At 50.2% G+C, this 25,305-nt stretch overlaps 11 protein-coding genes across 11 annotated transcripts; 7 read left to right on the forward strand and 4 right to left on the reverse strand.

Annotated features, from left to right (window-relative positions):
- Window positions 1-13: 13 nt before the first annotated feature.
- Window positions 14-1,404, reverse strand: PC9H_000464 (uncharacterized protein; the record flags this gene model as incomplete). The annotated part of the gene is made up of 5 exons (XM_036770119.1): window positions 14-660; window positions 711-1,036; window positions 1,095-1,231; window positions 1,289-1,308; window positions 1,359-1,404. The coding sequence occupies 5 exons, from the start codon at window positions 1,402-1,404 to the stop codon at window positions 14-16; spliced, it is 1,176 nt and encodes a 391-aa protein (XP_036635964.1).
- A 2,420-nt stretch (window positions 1,405-3,824) lies between these two features.
- PC9H_000465 (uncharacterized protein) lies at window positions 3,825-4,396 on the forward strand (the record flags this gene model as incomplete). Its single annotated transcript, XM_036770120.1, has 4 exons — window positions 3,825-3,963; window positions 4,016-4,202; window positions 4,252-4,319; window positions 4,380-4,396. The coding sequence occupies 4 exons, from the start codon at window positions 3,825-3,827 to the stop codon at window positions 4,394-4,396; spliced, it is 411 nt and encodes a 136-aa protein (XP_036635965.1).
- Window positions 4,397-5,504: 1,108 nt separating this feature from the next.
- On the forward strand, window positions 5,505-8,478 carry PC9H_000466 (uncharacterized protein; the record flags this gene model as incomplete). The annotated part of the gene is made up of 9 exons (XM_036770121.1): window positions 5,505-5,514; window positions 5,565-5,581; window positions 5,640-5,831; window positions 5,884-6,069; window positions 6,566-7,501; window positions 7,558-7,673; window positions 7,724-7,817; window positions 7,866-8,231; window positions 8,302-8,478. 9 exons carry the CDS (start codon window positions 5,505-5,507, stop codon window positions 8,476-8,478), a joined length of 2,094 nt encoding a protein of 697 aa, XP_036635966.1.
- A 125-nt stretch (window positions 8,479-8,603) lies between these two features.
- Window positions 8,604-9,367, forward strand: PC9H_000467 (uncharacterized protein; the record flags this gene model as incomplete). The annotated part of the gene is made up of 5 exons (XM_036770122.1): window positions 8,604-8,730; window positions 8,786-8,893; window positions 8,942-8,985; window positions 9,033-9,073; window positions 9,133-9,367. The coding sequence occupies 5 exons, from the start codon at window positions 8,604-8,606 to the stop codon at window positions 9,365-9,367; spliced, it is 555 nt and encodes a 184-aa protein (XP_036635967.1).
- A 568-nt stretch (window positions 9,368-9,935) lies between these two features.
- On the forward strand, window positions 9,936-12,693 carry PC9H_000468 (uncharacterized protein; the record flags this gene model as incomplete). The annotated part of the gene is made up of 7 exons (XM_036770123.1): window positions 9,936-10,103; window positions 10,156-10,294; window positions 10,359-10,385; window positions 10,437-10,557; window positions 10,612-10,715; window positions 10,765-12,172; window positions 12,231-12,693. The coding sequence occupies 7 exons, from the start codon at window positions 9,936-9,938 to the stop codon at window positions 12,691-12,693; spliced, it is 2,430 nt and encodes an 809-aa protein (XP_036635968.1).
- Window positions 12,694-12,993: 300 nt separating this feature from the next.
- Window positions 12,994-14,174, reverse strand: ATP3 (atp3 gamma subunit of the F1 sector of mitochondrial F1F0 ATP synthase; the record flags this gene model as incomplete). The annotated part of the gene is made up of 6 exons (XM_036770124.1): window positions 12,994-13,010; window positions 13,062-13,180; window positions 13,233-13,350; window positions 13,400-13,843; window positions 13,895-13,979; window positions 14,034-14,174. The coding sequence occupies 6 exons, from the start codon at window positions 14,172-14,174 to the stop codon at window positions 12,994-12,996; spliced, it is 924 nt and encodes a 307-aa protein (XP_036635969.1).
- A 158-nt stretch (window positions 14,175-14,332) lies between these two features.
- PC9H_000470 (uncharacterized protein) lies at window positions 14,333-15,637 on the forward strand (the record flags this gene model as incomplete). The annotated part of the gene is made up of 5 exons (XM_036770125.1): window positions 14,333-14,638; window positions 14,692-15,032; window positions 15,065-15,233; window positions 15,286-15,415; window positions 15,468-15,637. 5 exons carry the CDS (start codon window positions 14,333-14,335, stop codon window positions 15,635-15,637), a joined length of 1,116 nt encoding a protein of 371 aa, XP_036635970.1.
- Window positions 15,638-15,749: 112 nt separating this feature from the next.
- PC9H_000471 (uncharacterized protein) lies at window positions 15,750-16,364 on the reverse strand (the record flags this gene model as incomplete). The annotated part of the gene is made up of 3 exons (XM_036770126.1): window positions 15,750-15,998; window positions 16,054-16,102; window positions 16,159-16,364. 3 exons carry the CDS (start codon window positions 16,362-16,364, stop codon window positions 15,750-15,752), a joined length of 504 nt encoding a protein of 167 aa, XP_036635971.1.
- A 1,987-nt stretch (window positions 16,365-18,351) lies between these two features.
- On the reverse strand, window positions 18,352-20,649 carry HXK1 (hexokinase A; the record flags this gene model as incomplete). Its single annotated transcript, XM_036770127.1, has 14 exons — window positions 18,352-18,398; window positions 18,455-18,513; window positions 18,571-18,635; window positions 18,686-18,902; window positions 18,959-19,107; window positions 19,164-19,262; window positions 19,312-19,515; window positions 19,568-19,679; window positions 19,735-19,751; window positions 19,806-20,023; window positions 20,083-20,155; window positions 20,300-20,390; window positions 20,445-20,480; window positions 20,540-20,649. The coding sequence occupies 14 exons, from the start codon at window positions 20,647-20,649 to the stop codon at window positions 18,352-18,354; spliced, it is 1,497 nt and encodes a 498-aa protein (XP_036635972.1).
- Window positions 20,650-20,819: 170 nt separating this feature from the next.
- On the forward strand, window positions 20,820-21,717 carry PC9H_000473 (uncharacterized protein; the record flags this gene model as incomplete). The annotated part of the gene is made up of 3 exons (XM_036770128.1): window positions 20,820-20,846; window positions 20,899-21,264; window positions 21,649-21,717. The coding sequence occupies 3 exons, from the start codon at window positions 20,820-20,822 to the stop codon at window positions 21,715-21,717; spliced, it is 462 nt and encodes a 153-aa protein (XP_036635973.1).
- A 221-nt stretch (window positions 21,718-21,938) lies between these two features.
- Window positions 21,939-24,820, forward strand: PC9H_000474 (uncharacterized protein; the record flags this gene model as incomplete). The annotated part of the gene is made up of 9 exons (XM_036770129.1): window positions 21,939-21,956; window positions 22,003-22,287; window positions 22,343-22,557; window positions 22,610-22,992; window positions 23,101-23,201; window positions 23,255-23,469; window positions 23,527-23,589; window positions 23,649-23,841; window positions 23,897-24,820. The coding sequence occupies 9 exons, from the start codon at window positions 21,939-21,941 to the stop codon at window positions 24,818-24,820; spliced, it is 2,397 nt and encodes a 798-aa protein (XP_036635974.1).
- Between the last annotated feature and the right edge of the window lie 485 nt (window positions 24,821-25,305).

Here is a 25,305-nt window from a genome sequence, read left to right on the forward strand (position 1 = left end):
CGCTGTACGTGTTCTACGGCGCTCGGTTATGTATCTTCTCGCACCAGTTGAGGACTTTTGTCCCCGTCCTCTCCACGAGCCCCTGATAATCTAAATTCTGCCTAGGGATAAACAATCCAGTATGTGCAGCAACCTCGTCATTCACCCCCTCAATCAATACCCTCTCCCAATTGCTGTCGCCTCCAAGGAGTTTGCCCAGTCCAGTAGGCAATACGATAAAATGTTTCCCTGGTTTGGGTTTCTTCTCTTTCTTCTTGCTATCCTTTTTCTTCTTGTCAGGCGGCGCGTGCACTACGCCAGTTTCCAGCAACACTGCATCGTTCTCCGCAACGTCATCCTCACTGTCCGATAGCCTGGGGGATTTGGGTCGAGTTTGGGTCCAATAGTTTACCCAGAGACCCCCTTTCCAGCCCACCAAATTCGCATACCGCTCTCGAAGGCCCGGTGGATCAAACATGCAGATTCCGAATTGGAAGCGCTCGACGATCCATCGTTTTCCAGCTTTCAATGGTTCATCTCGATGTTTACGAACCCAACGAACGATAGGATCATCTGAGCGCGCGGAAACGTAGTCGAGAGCACGGTCTAGAAGCCCAGGGGACGGAGAACGGGACGACTGCGATATGCTCGAATGTGACGAAGATAGAGATGTCGTACTGACTGCCATCTAATCAGCGAGCCTCAGCGGCGAACGCAAGTGGATCACCCACCATCAAGCTTCCGTTTGAAGCCCTCCCAGTCGTCCGTGACCTTCGCGTCCACCATGTTCACTTTGTCCATGTTGTTCATCTCCACCTCTGACGCCTTCTCGTCATCCTTGTCACCAGGCAGTAGAGAAGAAATGCCACTAATTATAACGTGGGGATGCATGCCTAGGTACGGGCAATCGAAGGCGATCATGCCCATAATGCGGCGGGGCTTTGCGCCTGGATGCTCCCCTGGGTTATTCGAAGGATGGGTGGCCGCTTCCGCAGCCAAAAGCCCACCCATCGAATGCCCCAAGAGGATGACGGGGCCAGGGGGCTGAGTGGAAAGCCTAGCCATATTGCGATTGCGTTAACTCATTAATACAGCAGAATGGAAGCTGTAGATACCATTCAAGAAAGTTCTTCGTTGCATGGGAGATGGGCTTGACGCTTTTGTACGTAGGGTATATCCTGCTGATGATCTTGACTTTCAAATGGGCGGGAACGCGGGCAGCAACGTGCTCCTGCAAATGTGTTGGAAAGGACTACTCGGTTCACGCGAGTCAGAATGACAGGCTATTCAAGTCTACGACGGCGCTCGCCTGGAAGGTTGTGTCGTTTCCTATTGTTATTGGATCAGATCACATCGCGACGAACGATGCTCCCACTCACCTTGGAATCCATGGATGTAGACCAAATGCACCGTCGTCAAGCTCATTTCACTGACTCCACCGCGCTCGCGATGTGGGAGTACTAGGCAGAGCTGCGGAAACCCAAATATCCCCTTCTGATCATTGGACTTGGCGCATCATTCGTGGTTCGGTTACTGGCCATAAGGCTCGCCTTTCGATTTTGAAGACGAAAGGGTGTTGTAGAGCATCCGTTAGTGGCCGGGATCAGCAAGCGCGTCTTGCTCTCAACCATCATCACGATTTCGCACGAGGCGCGCACAACACGATCACGACGCCATTAACGACGCCCTCCATAGAGCTAGATCCGTTTCGTCGTTCAAACCACCCGAAAAGATGTCTTCGATGAGGAGCAGTCTTTTAGCCAGCTTTTAGTGCAGAACTCGCTACCAGGGCACGACGGCTCACTTGACCATCACGTATATCGATGTCAGCATTCGAGAAAACTCTGCTGGGCGACTTCTTGGATTCATCGACACAACGCGTTCCGGACGGCGTGGAGATCTTGTCTTCAAGTTCAAACTCCTCGCGAGTCGTGGTACTCAGCTTCAATGATGGCCATAGCAGATTCCAGGCTGGCCATTCCTCGCAGATGACTTCGCTGCTCCAGCCTTTCTTCCTGACTTCGGAGGCTGGATTGCGACTACGAACATTGCTTCTATGTCTCGACTGGCATCAAGATCAAGCTCATGCACGATATGATGCATCACTTTTTTGTATCAGGACTCCCATGTCGCAGTCTACATGTTCTCCCGAGGTTTTCGTCCTTGCGGTTCAGATCGCTCGGTCCTTTCTGCCACAGCTCCTCCAGGAGGTGGCGTCCTCTAATATACCTAAATGTGGTGGACAACGCTTGACATAACTTGACATGTCCTCTCTAAATCCCCGTGATCCTGGCAATGCAGTTGTAAAGTGCAGACTCGACAATGATAGGTGGCAGAGCCTTGTGCCCGGATGGTTACGATTGGACGCTGCTAAGCAGACTTTCATACACGACTTGGACGGGCCATCGCTTTACCCACAGGATGTCGTAGTGGAAGCCCTATTGGATGCGCGAATCGCGAATGTCCATAATAACTATAGCATCTTTTGTCAAGAACCATCTTCTCGTTCCTGGCTACTTATCATGCCGTTTGTACGGTTCTCCACTTCGGCGGGGATGGAAACTGCATGATCATCGTCGACCGTTTGGCCAGGTGTAGGACCAGTGCTTTGATGTATCGGCTTTTTGATGAGCCCACGCATGGCAGGTTTCGTTATATCTATTCTATTCTATCTGTTTTTCTGACTCCATGGACAGCCTGGGACAGTCACAATTGCGGGTGTTCCGTAGGGAATTAGCACATGGCGACTGCTCATCTCCGACCGTCGTATCGACTCGCCTCCATCAGCTCAGATGTCGAATTTCGAACCAGATGTGGACGTTCTCTACTCGTCAAAGTCGCTGCCGTTATAGCTGTGCTCCACGTGGGCCATAATCACTAATACATTACCTTCCCCGACAAGGTCATTACTTGAAGCCGAGTCATGCGCTGTGCTCTCCGCCACCCTGCCTCCGAGGAACCCAGATACCCGCCTTTCAATACGCCTTCCGCATGTAAACTATCAATGGGTTTCCCCGTTCAGTCTGAGGAACGCTGGGTCAGATCTTATCATACGCAGTCATCACCAATGGGCCTCTTTCGGGATGGGAATAATACAGAATCAGAACGTTTGTCATGCTATGAGAGTGTCAAGTTTCAACCTTGAGGGCGTTTAGTTATTAGTCTAATTAGGGTGACCTTTACGACATGAGTCTTGCCCAAGACTTTTCCCCTGGCACAGTTACGGCCTGCAGCGTCCTAGACTTGGGCTACCATAGCCTTCGAGTCTCGAACGCTTATTTATGGCGCCGGTGAGTCTGCATATCAATGATCTTAGTTAATCGTCTGATTGGTGGACTTTTGCTTCCGTTTGGTGGCAGCTATGGGAAATTGCCATTCAAGAAGAAGCGAAGAAGCAGAAGTAAGGCAGGGTCGATAATGACTTTGCCGAGACGTTGCAATTTTGCAATTTCCACATCTCAATTAGTATGTCAATAATTAATTCTGCTATACAATCTTTGACAAAATAATGCCATGCCTATAAACTTTTGACTACAAGTTGCCGTAGATCGACTTCGAAATACCTCCAGAGCGCGCGGAGCGCCCCAGCTATAAACTCGGTTGCTGCACTACTTTAGTGTGAAGAGTACGAAGAAATTTTCCAATAAAATCATATCGTACGTATTCCTAAAGTGCATTTTATGCCGTAATTAGATTCCTTGCTTCCATTTCCAGATCGCCGAGGTGCTAGATCAGTTAAAAGGCAGGGTGTTCAATGTCTTCCTCCTCAGGTTTTCGTCTCTGCCGTTTACCTATCCATCGTTCGTCTTCAGACCTTGCGGCCGCACACTCTCGACGCTCACAATATGAAGTTCACATCCGTCATTGCTCTCGTCGCTACCGCAGCCACCCTCGTTGGTGCAGTCCCCTTCGAGACCAACGCTGAGCGTCTTGCCCGTGGTCTCCCTCCTCTCCCCCCTGCGCGCCGTGCATCTGGTGTTGAAGGTAGTGCTCCCTCACTTTAGCGTTGCTAGATCCTATCTGACGCGTCTATCAGCTGCCAAACCTAAGCCGTCACCTTCCCATGGGTGCAGCACAGGCCCTGTACAATGCTGCAATGACCTTGTGGATCGGAGTAACCACACCGTCGGCATTTTGATTGGCCTCCTCGGTATCGTTCTCGGGCCCGTAACTGGCTTGTTTGGTCTTGGTTGCAGTCCCCTCCTCGGCGGAGGAGCGAAATGGTAAGTGCATCCCATTGCTACGGGGAACCGTCTCCTGAGCCTCCTTCAGCCAATCCCAGACCGTCTGCTGCTCCGACAACAAGTTCAGCGGTATTATCAACATTGGCTGCTCCCCCAGTGAGTTTTTGCTGCCGTTTCTGACTCGGTTATGCTTCTTCAGGGCTGACGTTCTTTCAGTCAACATCGGCTTGTGAACAATTCGAAACCACTCCGATTGCATTTTCCACGACGAAGGCTCAAAGAGACTTATTTATCTCGAGCCGTGGTTCTACTGAACATTCGGCCGAGAATTCTTTTTCGTTGTTACATACTGGTACATACACTAGTCGTAGTGTATACGATACGTTCTTTACTCACCAAAAATCCTCGATAATTCTTCCAATATTGGCACTAGTTGTGGTTATACTCAACGTGGGTTCCTTTGATTGGCTTGCGCTCCGACATTCCATGGTTGTCGGTGCAATATACAAATTTCCTGTTCGTCAATTGTTAGTCAGAGCTTCTCGACTCTACGTGTGGGACATCGCCGCTAACAGCGCTTGCAATCTGTCACAAATGCAATCATACGCTTGTTGGTTGAAACGCATGGTGATTGGTGGCATGAGTTGATTGGCCCGACATTGACGTTCGTGGCAAGAAACCAATTGAATACGTGGGGATTGAACGCACTAATCGAGATAGCTGGAGTTGAAACACTTTGTTTCTCACAGGACCACTAATTCCAGGCCTCGTCGAGGTTATGATATCTATCCTTTCTAGGAAGTAAATCGCGCTCATGCCAAGTTCAGGTCTCTACAGCAGCAGTCCCTGGCCTGGCAGTGGCAGACACTGGACACTCCCGCGAGCGGGCTGATGACCACCAGTGATTGACAAAGAATGACTCAAGTGGTTAGTAAGAATATTTCAGCATGCGCATGCCGCGTAGCTTTTCTTTGTTCTTTCTAACGTTAACGCTTTGTCAAGGGTAGAAGTAAAGTAATCCGCCGGGTTGCGTGGAAGACTCTGATAGATTGCATACATGGAGGCCTGGATGTGCCGTACTCCTAGGACGTTATGTACGTTACCAGGTACAACTCTTAAGATGAATCAGAGAGATGGAATTCCTGATACCGCATGGAGTGTACTTAACTTCTGGAACCTGTAATTGTGGAAATAGGGGGAAGCTGTGATCGTGAGAATATCTGCTTACGCGTGGTAACTTCAAGTGCAGCAACTAGCAAGCCACCACGGCGATCTCCGAGCATTGTCTGGGTCCTATTCCCGAAGGCTAGTAAAGGTCAAGAATTTCGGTACGTCCTCAAGATGGTCAGAGGTGAGCTCGGTGCTGCTTGAGTTCACGACGTCCTGCTGAACGGCTGCTAGTCTACAAGCCAGGAAAGGTGAATTCAACAGCTGGGTTAATGTTGGTCGTGTGTTGAAAGGTGTTCTGGTGATTAGGTTGCAATCGTTCTCCAAGGGCGCCAGGCCGGAAAGAAGGTCGTCGTCATTAAACAGCTAGATGAGGGAACTAAGGAGCGACCATACCCCCACGCCATCGTCGCCGGTGTAGAACGCTACCCACGAAAAGTAACAAGACGTATGGGCCAGAAAAAGGTTGCGCGCCGCAGCAAGGTCAAGCCATTCGTGAAGGTGCGTGTTGTGTCCCACTGAACGGCGCAATTAAACTGACGTGCCTCTATAGGTCGTCAACTACTCGCATTTGTTCCCCACGCGATACGCTTTGGAACTCGAGGGATTGAAGGGTGTAGTTTCATCGGAGACTTTCAAGGAGCCAACACAACGAGAGGAGGCGAAGAAGACCGTCAAGAAGCTCCTGGAGGACCGGTATGTTAGTGGCAAGAACAAGTGGTTCTTCCAACCACTCAGAGTAAGTAATCTAAATGATTTTCCATCGGGCGCAACTAATGGTCTACCTGTAGTTCTGAGTATTCATGTCCTTCATCTCTCATTATTGCACAAAATATTGTATGACACACATGGCCATGATATGCAGTGATCCATCCATTCATACTACGTACATCGGATGTCTGTGGCAAAGATTTAGTGACGATAGCACAGCCAAATGGCTTCATCCACACATCGTCCTAGTGCCGCTTGTCTTGTCTTATTGAGCGGTCGAACGCGATTGTTTCAACATGCTTGAAATGTAATAGTCTCGGAGTGGCATAATCGATGCGCGTGCGCCGTCTTTTAGCATTGTTTGGTAGCTGCCCTCGATGCAAATAAGAGTGATCGACACACGCGCTCAGCGTCGCGTCCGTCTCGCGTTCTGGTTTCTGATTCTGAATCTGTTTTGAACGTGGAGGATTGAATATCGAAGACTTGTGAGTAACGAGACTTGTGATCTTCGAATCTACGCTCAGTCGCCTGCCTTCCCCTTATCCACTGAATCGACACGCCAGCCTGACACCATGTTTGGAGCATTTGGGAACACAGCGAACAATGCAACACCTGCGGCGGGAACCTCACTCTTCGGTGCTACATCCAATGCTCAGCCTCAGCAGCCCCAGCAGCAAACAGGCTCGCTGTTTGGGAATACTCAGAATCAGCAACAGCCGTCGCTATTCGGGGCCACCAATACGGGAAATGCTCCCAATCTGTTTGTGAACACTCAAGCGCAGCCAGGTGGCGGACTCTTCGGTCAGAACAACGCGCAGACACAGAATCAAGGGTCGGGCGGAGGCAGCTTGTTTGGGGGCCAGCAGGCTCAGCAGCAGCAGCAGCAACCCGGGACGAGTTTGTTTGGTAGTACCAACACAAACCAGCCTCAACAACAGCAGGGGACAAATCTTTACGGTGCCCCAGCTCAACAGACTCAACCAGCGGCCCCTGGCGGATTGTTCGGGAGCAAGCCTGCCGGATCCCTCTTCGGCCAAGGAGGCCTCAGCATCAATACGAATACGAGCCAAGGTAATAATACGAACAGCAACTCATTATTTGGCTCCGTCGGACAGTCAACACAGCAGCAACAGCAACAGCAACAACAACAACCCGCTGCTAACAATATCTTCGGCCAGCCACAACAACAAGGGGGACAAACGTCATTCGGGTCGAACCTTGGTCAATCTACTATTGGCAACCCAACGAATTCGCTCTTCGGGGGTAGCAACTTAGGTTCCAGCACTCTCGGGAACCTAGGACAGTCAAACCTTGGTGCAAGCAGCCTCCTGTCCCGAGCACCGTCATCTACACAGCAAAACCAACCCGATTCAGCTCAGGCCCAATTTGCGAAACTAACTGCGCAAATCGAGGCCATTGCGAATGCGTGGAACTCTTCTTCGCCGGAGTGCCGATTCCAAGTGAGTGGCAGCATATCTTCTATGATTTCGATCAACCCTTATGCTGTAATTATTAGCACTACTTCTACAATTTCGTGGATCCAAACCAGGTCAGCCTGTATGGTAGGCCGCCGAACACAGCAAACGAAGCCCTTTGGCAGCAAGCAGTCCGCGAAAATCCAGACCCCTCCTGGTAACGAAGTTCCACGATCTGCTATTCTTTTTTTGTTCACATGGACTTAGTCATGTACCCGTCCTCGCCGTTGGTTTCGATGACTTGCGCCAACGTGTTGAAGCTCAGGCTCAGAAAGCTTCTGAGCAACAGGAGCAGCTGAAGGTGAATTTTGAGCGACGTTACCTTAGCTTTAGCTAACTTCTGGCACAGAAACTCAAAACTGGTCTTAGCAACTTAACGCAACGTCATTCGCTGTCAAATTCTTCCCGCCTGTTACGCGCGGCGTCCTCTCAAACACAAATAATGCATCGACTTCTTACACTTATACAACATCTTCACTTATTAATTCCAAGCCTACGTTCGTCAGCTATACGGCCTGAGGAGGAAGAGCTGAGGGGTAAGCTAGAAGAAATCGAAGAGGAACTGAAACGAGGTAGGGGTAAAGGGAAAATCAATGAACTTTGGGCCTTAGTCGGAGCGATCAACGCCGCAAAAGAACGGGCAACCGGTGGCGGTTCCAATAGTTCGGGAGAATGGGTGGTTGTGGATGAAGAGGGGCTATCCCAAATCGCCGGCGTACGTTCTGTTTCTTTTCGTGCATGAGGGCAGCATGGTTCGTGAAGATTCTAACGCTCGGTTTCCCCAGGTGTTGTCGGAGCAACAGGCGGGTTTGATACATCTGACGAAAATATTACAAAAGGCGATCAAGGATCTGAACGTAATCATGGGGCGAGGGAGTAGCGCGGCCGATGAAGTTTATGAAGTAGATAGGGACGAGCTATGGAGCTCGACGAGTACACTACGAGCGAGTGCATTACGATAACTTCCCCAGTAAGTACCCGTGTCACTTTTGATCCACCAGAAACGACCTCATACTGCCCCGTTAGATATGTAGACTACAGTGATATCAGGACTGTCCCGACTAAATATACCAGCCTCGTGTCGCCGATGTTCGTGCCGTTGCGGATGCTGTGGAACCTATTCATGGAATTGCGTATCAGTCTTCTCATGCCTCCATCTGATAGTGGTCTCAGCGAATTTGACAAACATCGGCTGTCCATGCATGCTTTCAAAGGTAGATAGCTCCACCATCAGAGATAAGGATATCGCTCAGTGCTGTTCACATCTAGCTAAAGAAAAGGCGTACCATCCCCACTCTAATTTCTCTGTGGGCGCGGCTTTGCTATGTACTGATGGCCAAGTCATCACTGGCTGCAGTGTCGACAACGCGGCTTACGGTTAGCCAAAGCGAGCCCTTAGTCTCTAAAGATTTACCCACTGCGTAGGTGTATCCACTTGTGCTGAGCAAGTCGCCATCGTCAAAGCAGTGGTAAGCACATGTATATGCCGACTTGCCATCAAACTGATCTCGTTCAGAGCGAAGGGAGAAGATCATTCGTTGGTCTTGCAATCGTCTCGTACGTTGCACTCATTGCGTCGCTGATGCCTGCATTTTTGTCTGACGTGTAGATCCAAGCGACCTCTCTGTTCCAATCACACCCTGTGGAGTGTGCCGCCAAGTGCTTGCCGAGTTTTGTGACCCCGGGATGCCAGTCCCCCTTCTCGCAAACCATTCGCTCAACCCGGATAACAATTCTCGCGGGATGAAGGAAGTTACAATTGGGCACCTTCTTCCCTTTGGCACGGAACACACACAAGCTTGGGAAAGTAGACGAATCCCGGACGTCCCGAACGATCTCCATTCACTGTAATTGTGTCGTACCGTGAGTATATAACACTCATCACCTTCTGACCGTGTCATTTGACGCAGCTCAAATAAGGACCAACTGTCAGGCTATACGATTGAGGTGCGATGCGGTGGACTCCCTACCAAGACATTTTTTTCCTTCCTCCAGAATCAATGAGCCCTTGCCCGTGAGCCGGTATGCTTTGCGGACACCCGAGGCAGTTTGTCAAATCAGGACAATCAGTCGCGATTATCTTCACTTCCGGCCAGACACGCCTACTACTATTGCTTTGCTTCGCTTAGAACCGAGTGTATATATTCAAATCCTTCCCGAAGCACCGTTATTCTTAACCTTGTGTACTCTGCACTAGTATTCTTAATTTTCACAATTGTCAAGTGACTGCAGTGCTCCCTTTCGTGATAGGCTGTACGTAATAGGCTCGATATTGCCACGCGCGCCCCCCCTTTCATATTGCTCTGTGCCAGTGAAACCAAGCCTACGACTCTCTTGCATCCCGCCATTCCCGCCATTCTGGCCTATTTGACACATTAACCATTAAAGTCGCGCAAGAACTATCCAAGATCGCGTAAAAATGCGCTTTCGCACTCTCGAAATTCGTTGGCACGATAGCAAACCCATTTCAACTTGTGACTTTCAACCTGTTTCCTACAAAAAAGCGCGTCCAGGACCGAAACAAGAGCGCAATTATGCGGGACAGTCATATCGTCTTGTTACTGGTGGTGAAGATAACCACGTTATGGTACGGAAGTTACTACCAGACGCGACCTTCGCTTACCATTGCAAACATTCAGGTTTGGATGGTACATCCAAATATAAGGCCAACTTGCATACCCGATAGCGAAATTGTTCCAAGACCGCCGCGTATTGAATACCTATCGACTTTGAGCAGACATTCAGCTGCTGTGAATGTTGTGCGGTTCTCGCCGAATGGTGCGTGGACTCTACGTACGAGTGCAGGCCAACTGGTGACTAACCTCGCTTCAAACACGGACAGGAGAACTAATTGCTTCTGCTGGCGATGGTGTGTGATACCTGTGTGCTTTATGAAGAATTTGGCTCATTCTTCGTGCAGACGGTATGATCATAATTTGGGCGCCTTCAGCGCACCCAGCAGCGAGCACCTACGGGAGCGATCTCAGCCCTGAAGAGCTTCAACTTGAGAAAGAGCATTGGAAACCACGTATTACGTTCAGGTTGGAAATTAACTCTACCTAGTAACCGGCGTCTTGCTCACAGTGTTACGAAAGGTGTACTACCATGCAAGTCTACGATCTCGCTTGGAGTCCTTCAGGCGAATATATACTAGCAGGGAGCACTGACAACGCCGCTCGCGTTTTTGCGGCTGCTGATGGTGAATATGACCAACCTCCATTCATGCGAGGTTATTAACACGAAATTAGGCAAATGTGTGCACGAAATTGCTGAACATAGTCACTATGTGCAAGGCGTCGCTTGGGATCCTCTCAACGAGTATATAGCTACTCAGAGCAGTGACCGCTCAATGCATATATATCGGATCTCCACGAAACAGGGAACTTTCGAGGCCCATGCCGTCGGTCGCAATACACGACTACCGCACCAACGCCACAGCAGAACTCCAAGTTCCCATGGTCATAGTAGCAGCAGACCTCGTATGTTCCGTCGGGAGTCTACCGCCAGTGACGCCGAATCGGTTGCCAGCGAATATCTGAAGGATGATGTCCCAATGGCTTCTAGCTCGAGCCAATATTCTAAAGATGCAACCCCGTTGACTCCAGCGACGTCCGTTGCGAGCATGCCGTCTACTTCCATGTTTCCACCTCCCCCTATCGATAAACCATCTTCTCGAAGATCGTCATTTAGTAGCACGAATGCTCCTGGCTCCCCATCGACATTCAGTAGATATGGGCGTTCCCCATCGCCGATGCCGGCTCTTCCTGCCATTCGCACTTTGCCCTCAGCAGCAGCATGGTCACAAGTGAAACTATACGGCGACGAAAGCTTCACGAATTTCTTCCGTCGTCTCACGTTCAGCCCGGACGGTGGTCTGCTTCTAACACCGGCAGGCCAGTTTGAAGACCCCTCTGTCACACCAGGATCTTCGAAGGGGGCTAATGGTGACGAACACGGCACTCCTTCAAGAGGTCGTAGAAGTCGACAATCCGCGAGCACCGCCGACCTACCGCCTGCCGGCTCATCCTCGTCCTCTGTCTACATCTACAACCGCGCCAATTTTGCTCGCCCGCCAATTGCTCAACTTCCTGGCCATAAAAAGGCTAGCGTCGCAGTCAAATTCAATCCCATACTTTTCGATCTTCGCCAAGGGGTTGCTGGTGAGCCCGCCGCGGAGGTAAAATCTGGCGTATTGGAGAAAGGCCAAGATGGCGTCCTGGATATCGACATCGGGGCCATGTCCACGGAGTCAGTTCAACAGCAGCAACAACAACAACAAACTATGATGACTCCAAGCTTAACACCTCAAAGGACGCCTTCAGCGCCTCCACACACTCAGTTGCATCCATCCATAGTAGCACCCGCACCATTGCTTGCAGGAGCTGGCTCGAATTTCCTTCTTGCTTCGCCTGCAATCTCGCCCGTTGATCTGCGACCACCGACGCCCGCCGCATCAAAACCTTCTACACCAATTCGTGCTCAGACCCCATCCCATACCCCTTCCAATGTTGCCACTAGTTCCGTGTTCGCTCTGCCCTATCGAATGCTCTTTGCTGTCGCCACCATGGATTCCGTAGCTATCTATGATACCCAGCAAGCCGGGCCGATATGTTTATTGACGAAGCTGCATTATGATGAATTCACGGACTTATCCTGGTATGTTTAGAAGTTTCCCCTTCATCCCCACGGCGATTCACTGACCGCGTTCCACTAGGTCACCTGATGGGCAATGCCTCATTCTTTCTTCCCGCGATGGCTATTGTACACTGGTCATTTTCGACGAGATCCTCCAAGCGCATCATACGCAGCAAGCAACCCTTCAAGTCCAATCTATTGCGCATCACAATGCCGTCCCCCTTATAACGTCTAGCAACTCTTCGCACACAACCCATTCCGTCGCTAGCACACCGATAGCTACGCCGTCATCAACACATACGAGTCTCCCTCACGTTGTTACTCCTACAATACCTGCTAAGAGGAATGAGCCCCCATTGACACCTGCCAGCATCGACGGAGATCTTCCAACCTCTTCAGCGCTATTCCAACTTGCTTCTTCGAGTAAAACAAGTGAACCCGAAGGCGTAACCGAGAAGCGAGACGAAGAGCAGGACAAAGTTCAAGGCCCTCCAAAGAAGAAACGCAGAGTTGCCCTCACGAGGGTGGGCGATCTCGACTGACTTTCGTAACCATTCTATGTTATGCATCTCTCTTTTGTACAATTATCAATGCCTTAATCCTTGAAATGTCTTCTCTCGTCTTCGATCAAGTACTATATTACACTGTTTATATATACTTACGGTTCTTTTCCGTTGTCTTGTTTCGAAGTATCATTATACTGGCTGTTGCTTTGCCTTGCAGTAATGGCGCAGATACATTAACTTGTTCCCACCATTTATATAGCAAATGCTGGATAGCCATAAAATGATCTACATTCCATCGAAGTATGCCACCTAGCGACGAGAGTATGGAAAGATATCTCAAAGAGCACTCGCACCTGAGAAGCCACGTAAGAATGTGTGAGGGGTAAGAACGCGAAATGACAAACCAGTGATAATGTCGACAAGTTCGTTTGTGATAGCAGCTTGTCGTCCCCGATTGTACTGCATTTGAAGACTGCCGATCATATCTGAGGCGTTCTTCGAGGCACTGTCCATGGCATTACGACTGCGGAGAGTTAAGAAAAAATCATTCTATGAAACACTGGGGCTAAACATACCGAGCACTTTGTTCGCAGGCATGACCTTCCGTGAGTGCGGCGTAGACGGCGTTGGCTAATGAGAATTCAGCGAGGTCACCGGTGAAGTCGTCTTCCATCTCGTAAGCCTTGAATCCATCTGGAGAAGATATAAATATACAAAAGAGCCATCTAATGAAATGTCCTACCACTCTCTTTAAGGGCTTCGGCGCCCTTAACTTCCATAATGGCGGCTTCGTACGAAAGTGCAGACACGAATTTGTTGTAAACAAGAACGACGGAGTCGTATTTCACGCCACTTTTGATTATGAGATCTGCAACACCCGCGGCATCGGCAAAGGTGGGGATATCGCGACCGATTTGGTTGAAGGTCAGGACGAGGTTCTGAGGCAGAGCACGAATAAGTTGCATCTTCGACTTGTCGCCAATAACCATGACCGGGGAGTCACCCTCAATGGTAACGGAGGAACCTTCGGCAGTAGCAAAAGGAGAGTCGGTGGCATTGCTGATAGCACGGCGCGTCGCTTTCGAGACGGAAGAATGGATACCACCGCAGAGACCCTTGTCGGAGGAGACAACAATGAATAGTCTTCGTGCTGAAGACTTGTCGTCGGTCGCGACCTTGAAAACCTCTGGTTGCACGGTTCAGAACGTGGACATAGAGCGAGGTAGTTCAGACTCACCTGAATTAGCAAGTCCATACTCCTTGCCAGCCTGCATAGCCCTCTGTGCCTTCGCAAGCTTCGTCGAGGCAATCATTTTCATTGACTATAACTCCGGGCATGAGCCAATATTCCGTTAAATATTAGATTCATAGCAGACCTTGGTGATTTTCTCGATGTTTCTGACGGACTTGAGCCGTAACTCAATTTCACGGAGGGTGGCCATGTTACGCGCACCAGCCGGGGCCGCGCCCAGCGTCGGCTGGACAGCAATGCGAGCGAGAGAGCTTCTGAGGAGCATGGAGGTTTGGGAAGAGAAACTTTGGTAACAGTCGGGCGCTGACGGCGATTGGGCTACGAAAGGTCACAAAGTCCCACGATCACACGGAGTTTTAACTGACAGGATCATTTCAGCTTTAGAGTCATAATCAATAACTTGAATCATCTCACTCACACAAAATGGCATCGGAGGAACCACTATTTGACCCGTCGCTCAAGAAGCGCAAGAAGAAAGCCGTAGCCTTTACCGAGGATCCGTTGGGCGCCGATGCCGATCCCACTGCACCTGCACCTGAGACAATTGAGTCGACCACGACGAACGGCGATGTCGTTGATTTGGGACCAACGACAGCCCATGAACAGATGAAGCTCAACGGAGAGGATGTGGCAGGAGGGGAGCCACCAGTTGACGACGACTTCAAGGCAATGTTTGGTGACTTGAAGAAGAAGAAAAAGAAGAAGGAAATTCCAATGGATCTGGATCTTGTAGGCTCTTGCGCTCATAGTTTATTAAGGTAGACACTGAACGAGATGTCTAGGGCACTGACTCTGGTACAAGCGCTCCCGCGCCTGCTCCGGCAGCAGCAGCAACGGAAGATCTGGACTTCTCTGATATCAAGAAGAAGAAGAAGAAATCCACCAAGACCAAATATGACTTGGAGGCTTTCGAAAAGGAGCTGAATGACTCGAAGGCCAAAACAGCTGAAGAAGAGGAAGAGGATGTAGATGCTGCTGCTAATCCTAACCTCGATCACGTCGACGAGGCCGAGTTGGGGGAGAACCCCTTCGCTCAGGCGGACGCTCCGGTGGGAGTCGATGCTGGGAACGAGGCATGGCTGAAGAGCGACCGAGATTATACTTATCCTGAGGCAAGCAGTCTGTATCCTCCATGACCCCCGATCTAACATCTAGAAAGCTCTTAACCCGTTTCTATGCCTCTCTGCATGCTGCCAATCCCTCGCTTCTCTCTGCGTCATCACAAAAACGATATACCATCGCGCCTCCGTCAATCCATCGTGAGGGTAACAAGAAATCCATCTTCGCTAATATTTCTGATATTTGCAAACGGATGCATCGACAAGTAGGTTGCCTTGGTCGTCGCACGGCGCAAATTCTGAGATGATCTATTCTAGCCGGAGCATGTCATTCAGTTCCTGTTCGCTGAAATGGGTACTACGGGTAGTGTTGATGGTGCAGGTCGCCTCGTAATCAAAGGACGATTCCAACAAAAACAAGTGGAGAACGTCCTTCGAAGATATATTGGTACGATCGATGTCTCTTTAATTGATATGTATACTCACTTGCGAAAAAAAAGTTGAATATGTTACGTGCAAGACATGCAAGTCCCCGGACACGCTGCTTACAAAGGAGAATCGTATATTCTTCATGTCCTGCGAATCTTGCGGCAGTAGGCGTAGTGTCAACCCCATCAAGAGCGGTTTCCAAGCACAAGTGGGCAAGAGAAGCAAGAACAAAACCGGCTAGATACGTCTGGATGTGTACTTGTAGTCTATGTATCACGCATTATCTTGGATTGTACCGATGGCAATATAGTAGCGCACTGCATAAATCGTAGACAACCATTTACTTCCCGCTTTTACAACTCCGCGAGATATTGCTGATTCTCTACATCGCCCGAGGTGGTAAGTGTTAGTGCTGGTATTTCCGGATCGTCTTCTGGAGGAGGCAAGTCATTTAGCTGAATATCTGACTGATGCTCTGTCGCAATATTAACTTCGTCGGTGAAGGGTGTATAGTACGTTTCCCGGAGGTTTAGGACCAGGCGCGAGCCGAGAACGCAAGCGGCGCAAGAAACGGCGGCCTCTGGTAACTGTACAAGCTCAGGCTAAACGGACCCGTCAAGTTGTACTCGCCACATTGTGCATATAAGATACACTTACGGGCAAAGTACTCCACAAGACCGCGTTCGTGACATACAAGGAAACCGTTCTATGATCACAAGATCATTCGGAATACGGAAGGACGATCCGTTAACAATGACTCACATTAATGGATATAGTATACTATCTCGTAGTAGGACGGTCCAGATCGCAGTCCCGCCCTTGTCCTGGTTCGAGGACAGTCCCTTCGTGAACTTCATGTGCTTCCCAGCTACCCAGAGTACGAACACGGCGAGGACCGATTCGAACACTGCGGAAGGGACCCAGATGGCCCAGAGGAGGTTGATATTGGAAGGTGCGCAGATACTCATGTTTGGAGCTTGGAAAACAACTGGGAGGGCTGAATGATAAGTATTAGCGTTGAATCCACGCTCAGCATAGCGTCGTCAAGGTACGTGCATAATAAATGAGCGTATGAAAATCCAAGAATTACGGACATGGAAATTGCCTGGATGACGAAGGCCACCCCCAATATGGATGGTATTGGTATTTTGAACGGTGACGGATAGGGTTTACACATTGCGAGTACGCGGAGCTGCATGATTCCTAAAGACCCCAACTCTCAATGTAGTCCAGTGATGGGGTCAAATCGTAGGTTACCTTGCATTGCCCAAAGCGCAACGAATCCAGCAACAGCTTGGAACCACGCCCAAGACCGACCTAAATGATGAAGTGTTTATTAGACGCTATCGCGAGGGAAAGCAGCACGTACACCTGGGTGAACCAAAGCAATACAGGAATGCACTTGAGATTTGTGTTATTGCTCGCGAAATTTACTTACAGCTGACAGAAGTATTAGGGAGAAGCGTGGACGAGGATGTAGACTTCGAACCTTTGCCGATCTTGGATTAGACAGAAACACTGTGCACGGTTGGCATAGACTTTCAGTGAGATAGGTTGGTAGCAAGTACCTAGTGCATTTCCTCTATATTTTCGTGGTCTATGAGGTGGCACGCGTTGCGTTATAACAAAGGGAGAGACATACAGGGGGACGGCGCCTCCGACATATCTGTTCTGCGCTAGTTAGGAGAGGCGGATACTCAAGAAATGGGAGACTCACCAGGAGATACAATGTCTTCACGTGCGAATACCGCTTCTTCTACTCGCTGACTATCAGTCTTCAAAAAGCGGCACTCAAGGGCGGCACGTCACCCAAACAAGCTCGAACTATGTTGTATATCATTATCAAACATTCACAGTAGATATGCAGCGATGATGATACCTCTTGATCGAATGTTATTACTATCCATATGCGTGAGTTATTCCTGTCAAGGCACGCCCTATCGGCCACAGTGAGGACGCACTATATCATTATCAAACATTCACAGTAGATATGCAGCGATGATGATACCTCTTGATCGAATGTTATTACTATCCATATGCGTGAGTTATTCCTGTCAAGGCACGCCCTATCGGCCACAGTGAGGACGCACTATGTTCGTATATTATGACAATCGCGGTTGCGACTGTATAGCCTACGGATCAGCATCCTCGATGCCGCAGCTCAAATGTGAGGTACTTACGTTGAAACGATTGCAGAGTCTTAATTTCATGAATCTGCTTGAACGACTGGTCGACGGACATGGGCGAAAGCAGCGCCACTTGCGACTGCGTCAAGGTTATATATGACCTTATGCATACCAACAGAACGGCTCGGTCGAACGTATGTCGTGTGAATGGCCGTCCTGCCGCATTTGTCAAGGAAATTAGCGGGCGGAAAGAGGCTTGTGGCCTGAGGATCTGCCTCGGAGGTAAATGTCGCTTCCACCCCATCGGCGCTCCCGAAGGCATAGCCATCTCACTTGCCAATATCAATCTGAACAGTGATGAAACGATCCAGGATGAGCTCGTAAATTGAACAAGACTGTGACCATGGGGAATTGGCCGAATATTCAACGAGGTGGTCCGAAACGCTCCGCCCCGACATTCAAGGAGTTGGAAGCATGTAACGGCACTAGGACGCCACCGCATGCCCATCATTCTTCCAAGTCCAGCATTTAGGGAACCTGCCCGGTGGTGGCGAACAATGGTACAGAAATGAGGGGGAGATGGAGTTAATCGCCTTCAAGGCAAGCTAAGCGGAGATAGGCAACCGTCTGAACAAACCTATGTGGACGTGAGATCGTTAACAGAGTAAATATGGCGACAAGGGGATCCGTACCTGCCCGAGCGTGCCGGGTGGACCTACAATCCCAGATATTCCATCCATAGAACGGGTCTCTTCTATAAGACACACGAAACTAATAGTACACAATTCAGCAAGTACACAAAATGTCCTCTCCTTCTGAGCTAGCATTATTAAACATTCGGATACAGACCGGCTTCTTTTCTGATCTTCGTCATTGCTGGACCGAGTCATTAAGCAAAAAGGAGGTCGACGGGAGGAAGCGTAACAACTCACCCGCAATGATAGCACTGCCGACACCACTCCCATCTTCTGCGTGATGGGTAACGATATTACTGATGAATAGTATTCAATCAATCGCAGCCGCAGTCGCACAATATGCAAAGACGTACCGGCCCTTCTCCCCAAATATATCTTGTAGACCTTCATGGATGCGATCAGCGAATCCGGGGTATTTCTTGACTCTTTGTCAGCGAAATATGGTGAACAGCTGTTAGAATGACTCACATTGTACAGGGACCCATCAGCGCCAACAGAGCAACCTTCATCAAGATAGCCCATCTTACTGACGATCGCGGCGATGCCACACGCACTCAAGCGCGCGGCACGGCGCCCAATCAACTTCGCCAGGGCTCGAAAGAATTGTCGCTCGGCCAAAGTGGTCTCGAGGGCGAAAAAGTGATTGAATATACCGATGATCATGAGAAGTTCATCGGTTGGATCGCTGAGAATGTTGAATTTAAGATCAATATATCCGACCCTAGGCGCTGTTACGGGTACCTTTCCATGAGGGACAAGAAGGCAGTATCAATCACATACGGCTTCTCAATCTTGTAGGTGTTTTGGCCAAGGAAAAGAACACCCTCGTCGACGAGCTCACAAATGACCAGGCGCAGAATCTCGCCCAAGTAACGGCCAGAAATGAGTTTCTGGCAAGAACCATTAGATTTGGTGTACATGAGCGGGAAAACTCACACTGTCTGACCTCGAAACTCTGTTCCGCGGGCTTGTTCGAGGATTCGTCTACAATGATATCATATTTTGTCCTGGGCAAATGTTCGTGGACGAAGGAGTCGAAGGCACCCTACTAGTATGTCAACACTCGGAACGACGATAACGCCTCTGCAACTAACCCATTCGCAGTTGATCGCCATGTCGACATCATCAGTAATTCCCATAGACTTGATTTTGTCGCTATCGCGTACGTGCTCCATATAAGCGGCGTTGCACCCCGTTCCGAAAATGCAGGCGATCTTCGTGCGAGGATTGACGTAGTGGGAGGCGATCAAGGTACCAGTAGTGTCGTTGATCAAGGCCGTCAGCTTGACTGGCAATTGCTATGCGAAGAGTAAGCGGTCTGATCTCTGGGATTGGGGGAGAATGTTGTACATATTTCTCTATGGATTCGTTGAACATCGCTGCGACGTCTCTACCTTCAGTATTCGGCGAACCAAAGCCCTTGGTCCAGCGTATAAGGACGCCGTGATCAATTCGCTCCTGACTATGCCACACACAGTATTAGCATCGATTTGTTTAGAATGAAAGAAGATACTGACGTGCATGGATACGAGAACTGAGAATCCCATAGGTTAAGTCAACTGTTTCCCTTTGATTAGATGACACTTACGGTGAAACCGAGCGGAAGGATTTCTCCAGGTGTGAGGACGCCGTCAGGTTCGCTCGAGTTAGTATCGATGAAGGTCCTGAGGCATTCGGCACAGAAATCAAAGAGCTTTTGCCCATCGTCTTGTTTCTGTTCTTCGGTGAGACGATACTTGGATTGAGTGATCTCGAATTTGCCATCTCCTTGAAGAGTCACTAGGCAAACACGTAGATTTGTTCCACCTAAGGTACGATCGAGTAAGATTCACCGCGCTCATTGTTCCCTCAAAAAGGCAGCACACCAAGGTCGACTGCGATGAAGTCCCCAGTCTCTTTACCAGTAGGCCAGCCGAATACAAACGTCGGAATCATCGGCTGGATAATTTAAGCATTAGACCAATCAAACGACATCACATTATGTATTCTTTCTTCGGCCACGGTACAGAGTGCACAAGAGAGTCCATGTTGGGCTCCCGTTGTCCCCGCTTGCTCGTGGACGATAATAATAAACATACGCACAACAACTTGGCTTGGCTTTTCCAGCCCAAGTTCCAAGGCCTCCTTGAACGCTTCAACAATCATCCGCATTCGCTGGGGAGTTAATGTGAAACTGTCGAAGTTCCGTCTCGGGGTGGCTGATGACGACCGATCCATGTTCACTCACAGGGCTTCGTACTTTCTAAGATGATCGGCCATGGTTCTGTGGGTTCACCTAGTATATTAGCTCAGAAATCGCCAAATTACGGGCCACCGGCGCACTTCTTCGTGGCATGAGGCAGATCTTCCTCATCGTGAGTCCTAGTGTGGATGGCGAGTGTCTGGCCAGATGCCAGGGTGATGCTCCCACTTCCTCGACGAGACAAAGGCATGGCTGGGGATCTCTATTGTGAACTGCAATCAGGCCTAGTTGTGGGGAGAGATGGTGGGGAAGGGGAAGGAGATTGAGGCGGTCGTAAGGCTTCATTGACCCGAAATTGGTCACGCTCCACCAACCACCGTGTGAATCTCATACCTTTCTCTCCTTCCACCGCCTCCGACCATGATTGGGCTCAAGAGTACTCTTAACGTGCGTTTCTACGTGTCGTAGTTGAGAACCAACACACTGACGGAGTTTCTAGTGCATTGACAACTCGGGGGCCCTCCTTGTTGAATGCGTCAACGTTTTGAAGCGAAAAGTCAACAACGGCTGGGGCACCGTGGGCGATGAAATTGTTTGCGTTGTCAAAAGAGCTCGCCCCATAAATGCCGCGACCCAGGCATCAGTAACTGCGGTCAAAGTTCGCAGAGGGGATGTACGGCGAGCTGTCATCGTTAGGACACGAAAAGCGGTGCGTCGTCCGGACGGGAGACTCATCAGGTTCGATGACAACGCGGCTGTACTCCTCAACAACAAACGGGAAATGTTGGGCACACGCATCGGTGGGATGGTCAATGCTGACCTAAGGATGAAGGGATGGGGCAAAATAGTTAGTCTGGCACCCAAGGTGAGTTCCCCCCCTCCCCCCCGGATGACCGCATTGCTGACAACCGCTCAAGGTCCTGTAGCTCCGGGAGATATGTCCCCGGGTTCTGTTTCTTTGGGCTAGACCTAATCATATACATGCTATCATACTTTTTGGCGCACATAGACCTTAATTTCCACTCTCCAGTCGGGCTGTGTGCAGCGTGCTTGCTTAGGAAAGAGGACTCCGAGATCTACGCTACCGAAGATGCCATCTTCATAATTGAGATCACTCAGCTCGAAGGGATCCATGTGTTGTACCTGTCTCGACGCGTGTGAGGCACGCGCCTAATTGTCCATGGCAGTGATATGTGATATTATTATAGCAATCTCCTCCCTATAGGCGCCTCCATGGGAGTATATATAGCCGAAGAAACGGCCTAGCAAGGCAGACTTGCAGCTATTTGACCCACTTCACAAATTGCCGTTGTGCTGAAACCAAGACCAGCCACAGAGCAAATGAAAGCAGACACTGCTCGGTCGGCGGGTAGTTCAGCCAGGGGTCGTGGAACTTACACGCCTGTCGCTTGTAACTTCTGTCGCATCAGGTATGGGGGCTTCATTCATTTGTCAAGTCGCCATATACCAACTTTTGCGCCAGGAAAATTAAATGTAACGGCGAAAGACCTACCTGTGGTTCCTGCTCATCTTCTGGACATGATGTACGTCGGTCAAGTGTTTTCATCCCGCGCCATGACTCACTCCCGTTCCCGTGTTACAGTGCTCTTGGGGAGCGGAGGGTGCCAAAAAGCCCAGTGCTATACAATATGTAGAATCGCTGAAAAAGCGTATTAGAGCACTTGAAACCTACGCCCGTGAGCTCAAGTCCAAGGTGGACAATTGCCGTTGCGAGCAGCGCGGTGTAAATGACGTCGAACCCTCCGAGTCAATCCTCCAAGCGCGCCCTGATATCTACCTGCCGGGGGATCTGGACTTGGACAGCGATAGCCCGGAACCCGGATCTGATACTGATAACGAACTGTTGTATCCCACAAGCAATCTTGTAGTGAGTAACCACTTCGGGATGTCGTTTCCGTCAGGGTCCTCAATGTTACATACAGCTTGAGGATCGTGATCTGTTATTTCATGGCACGACGTCCATATTCCGTCACTCGACGCCTCAGAGGATGTCTCGTTTCCCAGAGATCATCGAAAACCACAAGCAGTGCTATGTCCTAATGGTGGAGGGCGGCGACCAGTCCCATTACAATCCGAACTTCGACTGGTCTCGTTACCTACCTACCGCTGTCCCGCTTGACAGGCGGGAACACGATAGGTAAGTGTTCCAATCACCTTCCGCATGGTCTTTATTAAAATTATCTCATCAGAATCCTCGACTGCCTCTTCAAATTCTTCACCTCCTGGTGTCTGCGCATCGTACCAGCCCTCTTCTTGAGGGATATGTGGCGTGCTCTCAGCGTCCCAGTCTCACAAACCCCACCGAAGACCTCGCACTATTCACCGATGCTCCACAATGCCCTCATCGCTTTGGCCTCGGCCTTCTCTGATGACCCCCGCGTCAGGGACCTGAAGGCTCGTCGATACTTCGCAAGCGAGGCAAAGTCATACATTGATGCGGAATGCCAAATGCCCAACATCTGTGTCGTTCACGCGCTGTCCATCCTCGCTAGCTTTCACTCTGCTCAAGGCGAGCAGACGCTAGGATACACCTATTTCGGTGAGCGCAGCCACTGGATCCTGTCTGTTACTCGTGCTCATGATAGGTCGAAGGCATGAGTGCCAGAATCAGCCAGGCTCGTGAGTCGCTCGTGCTCTTGTCGTCGTTTGTAGTTTATAGTTCATTAACTTGCTTGCGTAGTTGGTTTGGGAGTAGACTGCTCAACCTGGGTCGAAGCAGGCATTATCAGCCGCGACGACAGGCTTGACCGGAATTGGGGATACTGGACAACATTCAGCCAGGTATTATTTTAGCCGTCGCCTTTCCTCCCAAACACAGCTGAACCTAGTCCTAGGATGTTTGCTGGTCGCTCTACGTTGGCCGCGATTTTTGCGTCCCTTGTCCCACCAACCGCGAAAACATACCAGTCCCTTACGTTGAGACCGACTTGGACGAGCTCCCATGGCACCACGCCCCTTCGAACATCGCCCCACAAGCTGGGTACCTATCAAAAACGTTTGCTGCGTCTTGCGAACTGTTACTGATAGCGCGCCCGATCATGGATGTCGTGTTCGTAGTTCCGCGCTTATCATATCAGTTTGATAGTCCTGACCCTTTCCTCTCCAGGAACTCCCTAGGTCACACTGGCAAGCACCGTACCGTCAGATATGAACTGGTCAGCGAGATCGAGTAAGCGCCCTTACACACATCACTATCTTAGCCAAATTGGTGCTGACGAACTTGCACAGCGTCAAGCTGAACGCATGGAAGGATGCTCTGGCTCAGGAGCTTGATATCACTCAGTCAAATAGAGGAACTGCCACCCCTCACAAGATCATGCTTCATCTTGCGCACTGGTGGCTATTCATCTTGTTACACCGACCCTTTTACCGTCGACCACGGCCTATCCATAGCTCGGAAGCAGAGATCGACCATGTCAAGGTGCTTTCCCTCATCATCCCTGCCTTTAGATCACCGTTGGCTGATCCCCAAAAAGCTGTGCAACAGGGCTGCAGAACACAGCATGGAATTGCTGAGTACATGGAGGTCACTCTACGGCCTCCGTTATGCCCCCATCACTCTTGTCCAAGTTATTTTCTCCGCAGGCACGGTATACCTTCTCTCTGCTGTGCAAGCAACATCTGGTGTCAGAGTCGCCCCCGTCTCTCTGAAACACTCTCTGGATCACGCTGAACTCTGCATGCAATACCTCTCGGAGTGTGGCCGATCTTGGGAATGCGCGAACAAGATTGGGGAGATCCTTCGCAGCCTCCTGATGAAGCAGCTGGAACCCCGCCTCCAGCGCCGCAATATCTCGGTAAACACCTCATTCACTGAGGGCAACGGGTCGACTATGCCCCGCCGTACTCCTTCCAAGCGCGCTAGGCGGGAGTCAAAGTCTGCCCGCTCGAGGTCTACTGGCTCACCACAGCAACGCCGGAGCTCCTCTCGCCGGACTCCCACACAAACCTCACCCTCGTCATCTAAGTTCCAGGAATCCCCAACTGCCATCAAAGAGACGCTATCTCCTGAGACATCGCCATCCATGAGTTCATTCCCAGTCGAGACCACTCCGAGTGGCCAGGGATCTTTCGTCACGTTCGAGTGGCCGTACCCTGCCCCCGTGGGAGTCCACCAGCCCTCGGCAGCACCTCCCGCGCCTCCAGAGGACGAAGACGAGCCCATGAGCTATTCTATGAGTAGCTCCGGATTCCTAGGTATGCCAGGCGGAGAACGGCTCTCCGAACAACCCTTCATTTCCTTCGAAGTCGACGAAAACAGTCTATTTGATGGACTGTACGGCCCTAGCTGGATAGTGCCCCCGGACCTACCGCCTCTCGATCTCACAGAGGCAGATTTCCTGGCTTTACAGCAACTCTTTGAACCTACCGCTCCCCTACCTCACAATGACAGTGTCTAGATATCGACCAGTGCGGACAAGATGCATCTTGATTCTGACTCCTATTTATGTCTATGATCTCAGCTCTCGTATCTATGTCAAATCTATGCTTGCCTTCTGCTTACCGAATCTGGATGTAAATGGACGTTAGCTAGCTGCTGCAGGTTCGGCTGGCACCGATGAATGCAACCCCTTTGTCGACCCTAGGCTATTTCGTACGGAATTCTCTTCAATTATCTGCACAATGAGGCGTTGAATGGCGTGAGGCGATAGGCGCACGTAGGGCGCGCATGTTCCGGATGTACAGGAGATGGATCGGCGATGTGTCGCCACCAGCGGCAATGTCGATACAAACGCGAGAGATCCAGGCATCTTGATATCAGATTGAATTTGAAGTTCAAGTTCAACTAGGGCAGGGCAGGGCGGACCATGTTTTGTGAGCGATAACAGATAAATAGATTATATCCAGGTATTTTGGAGAAAGAAGTAGAAAGAGAAATCCTAAT

Source organism: Pleurotus ostreatus, assembly GCF_014466165.1.
Source record: "Pleurotus ostreatus strain PC9 chromosome Unknown scaffold_1, whole genome shotgun sequence".
Taxonomy (NCBI): domain Eukaryota; kingdom Fungi; phylum Basidiomycota; class Agaricomycetes; order Agaricales; family Pleurotaceae; genus Pleurotus; species Pleurotus ostreatus.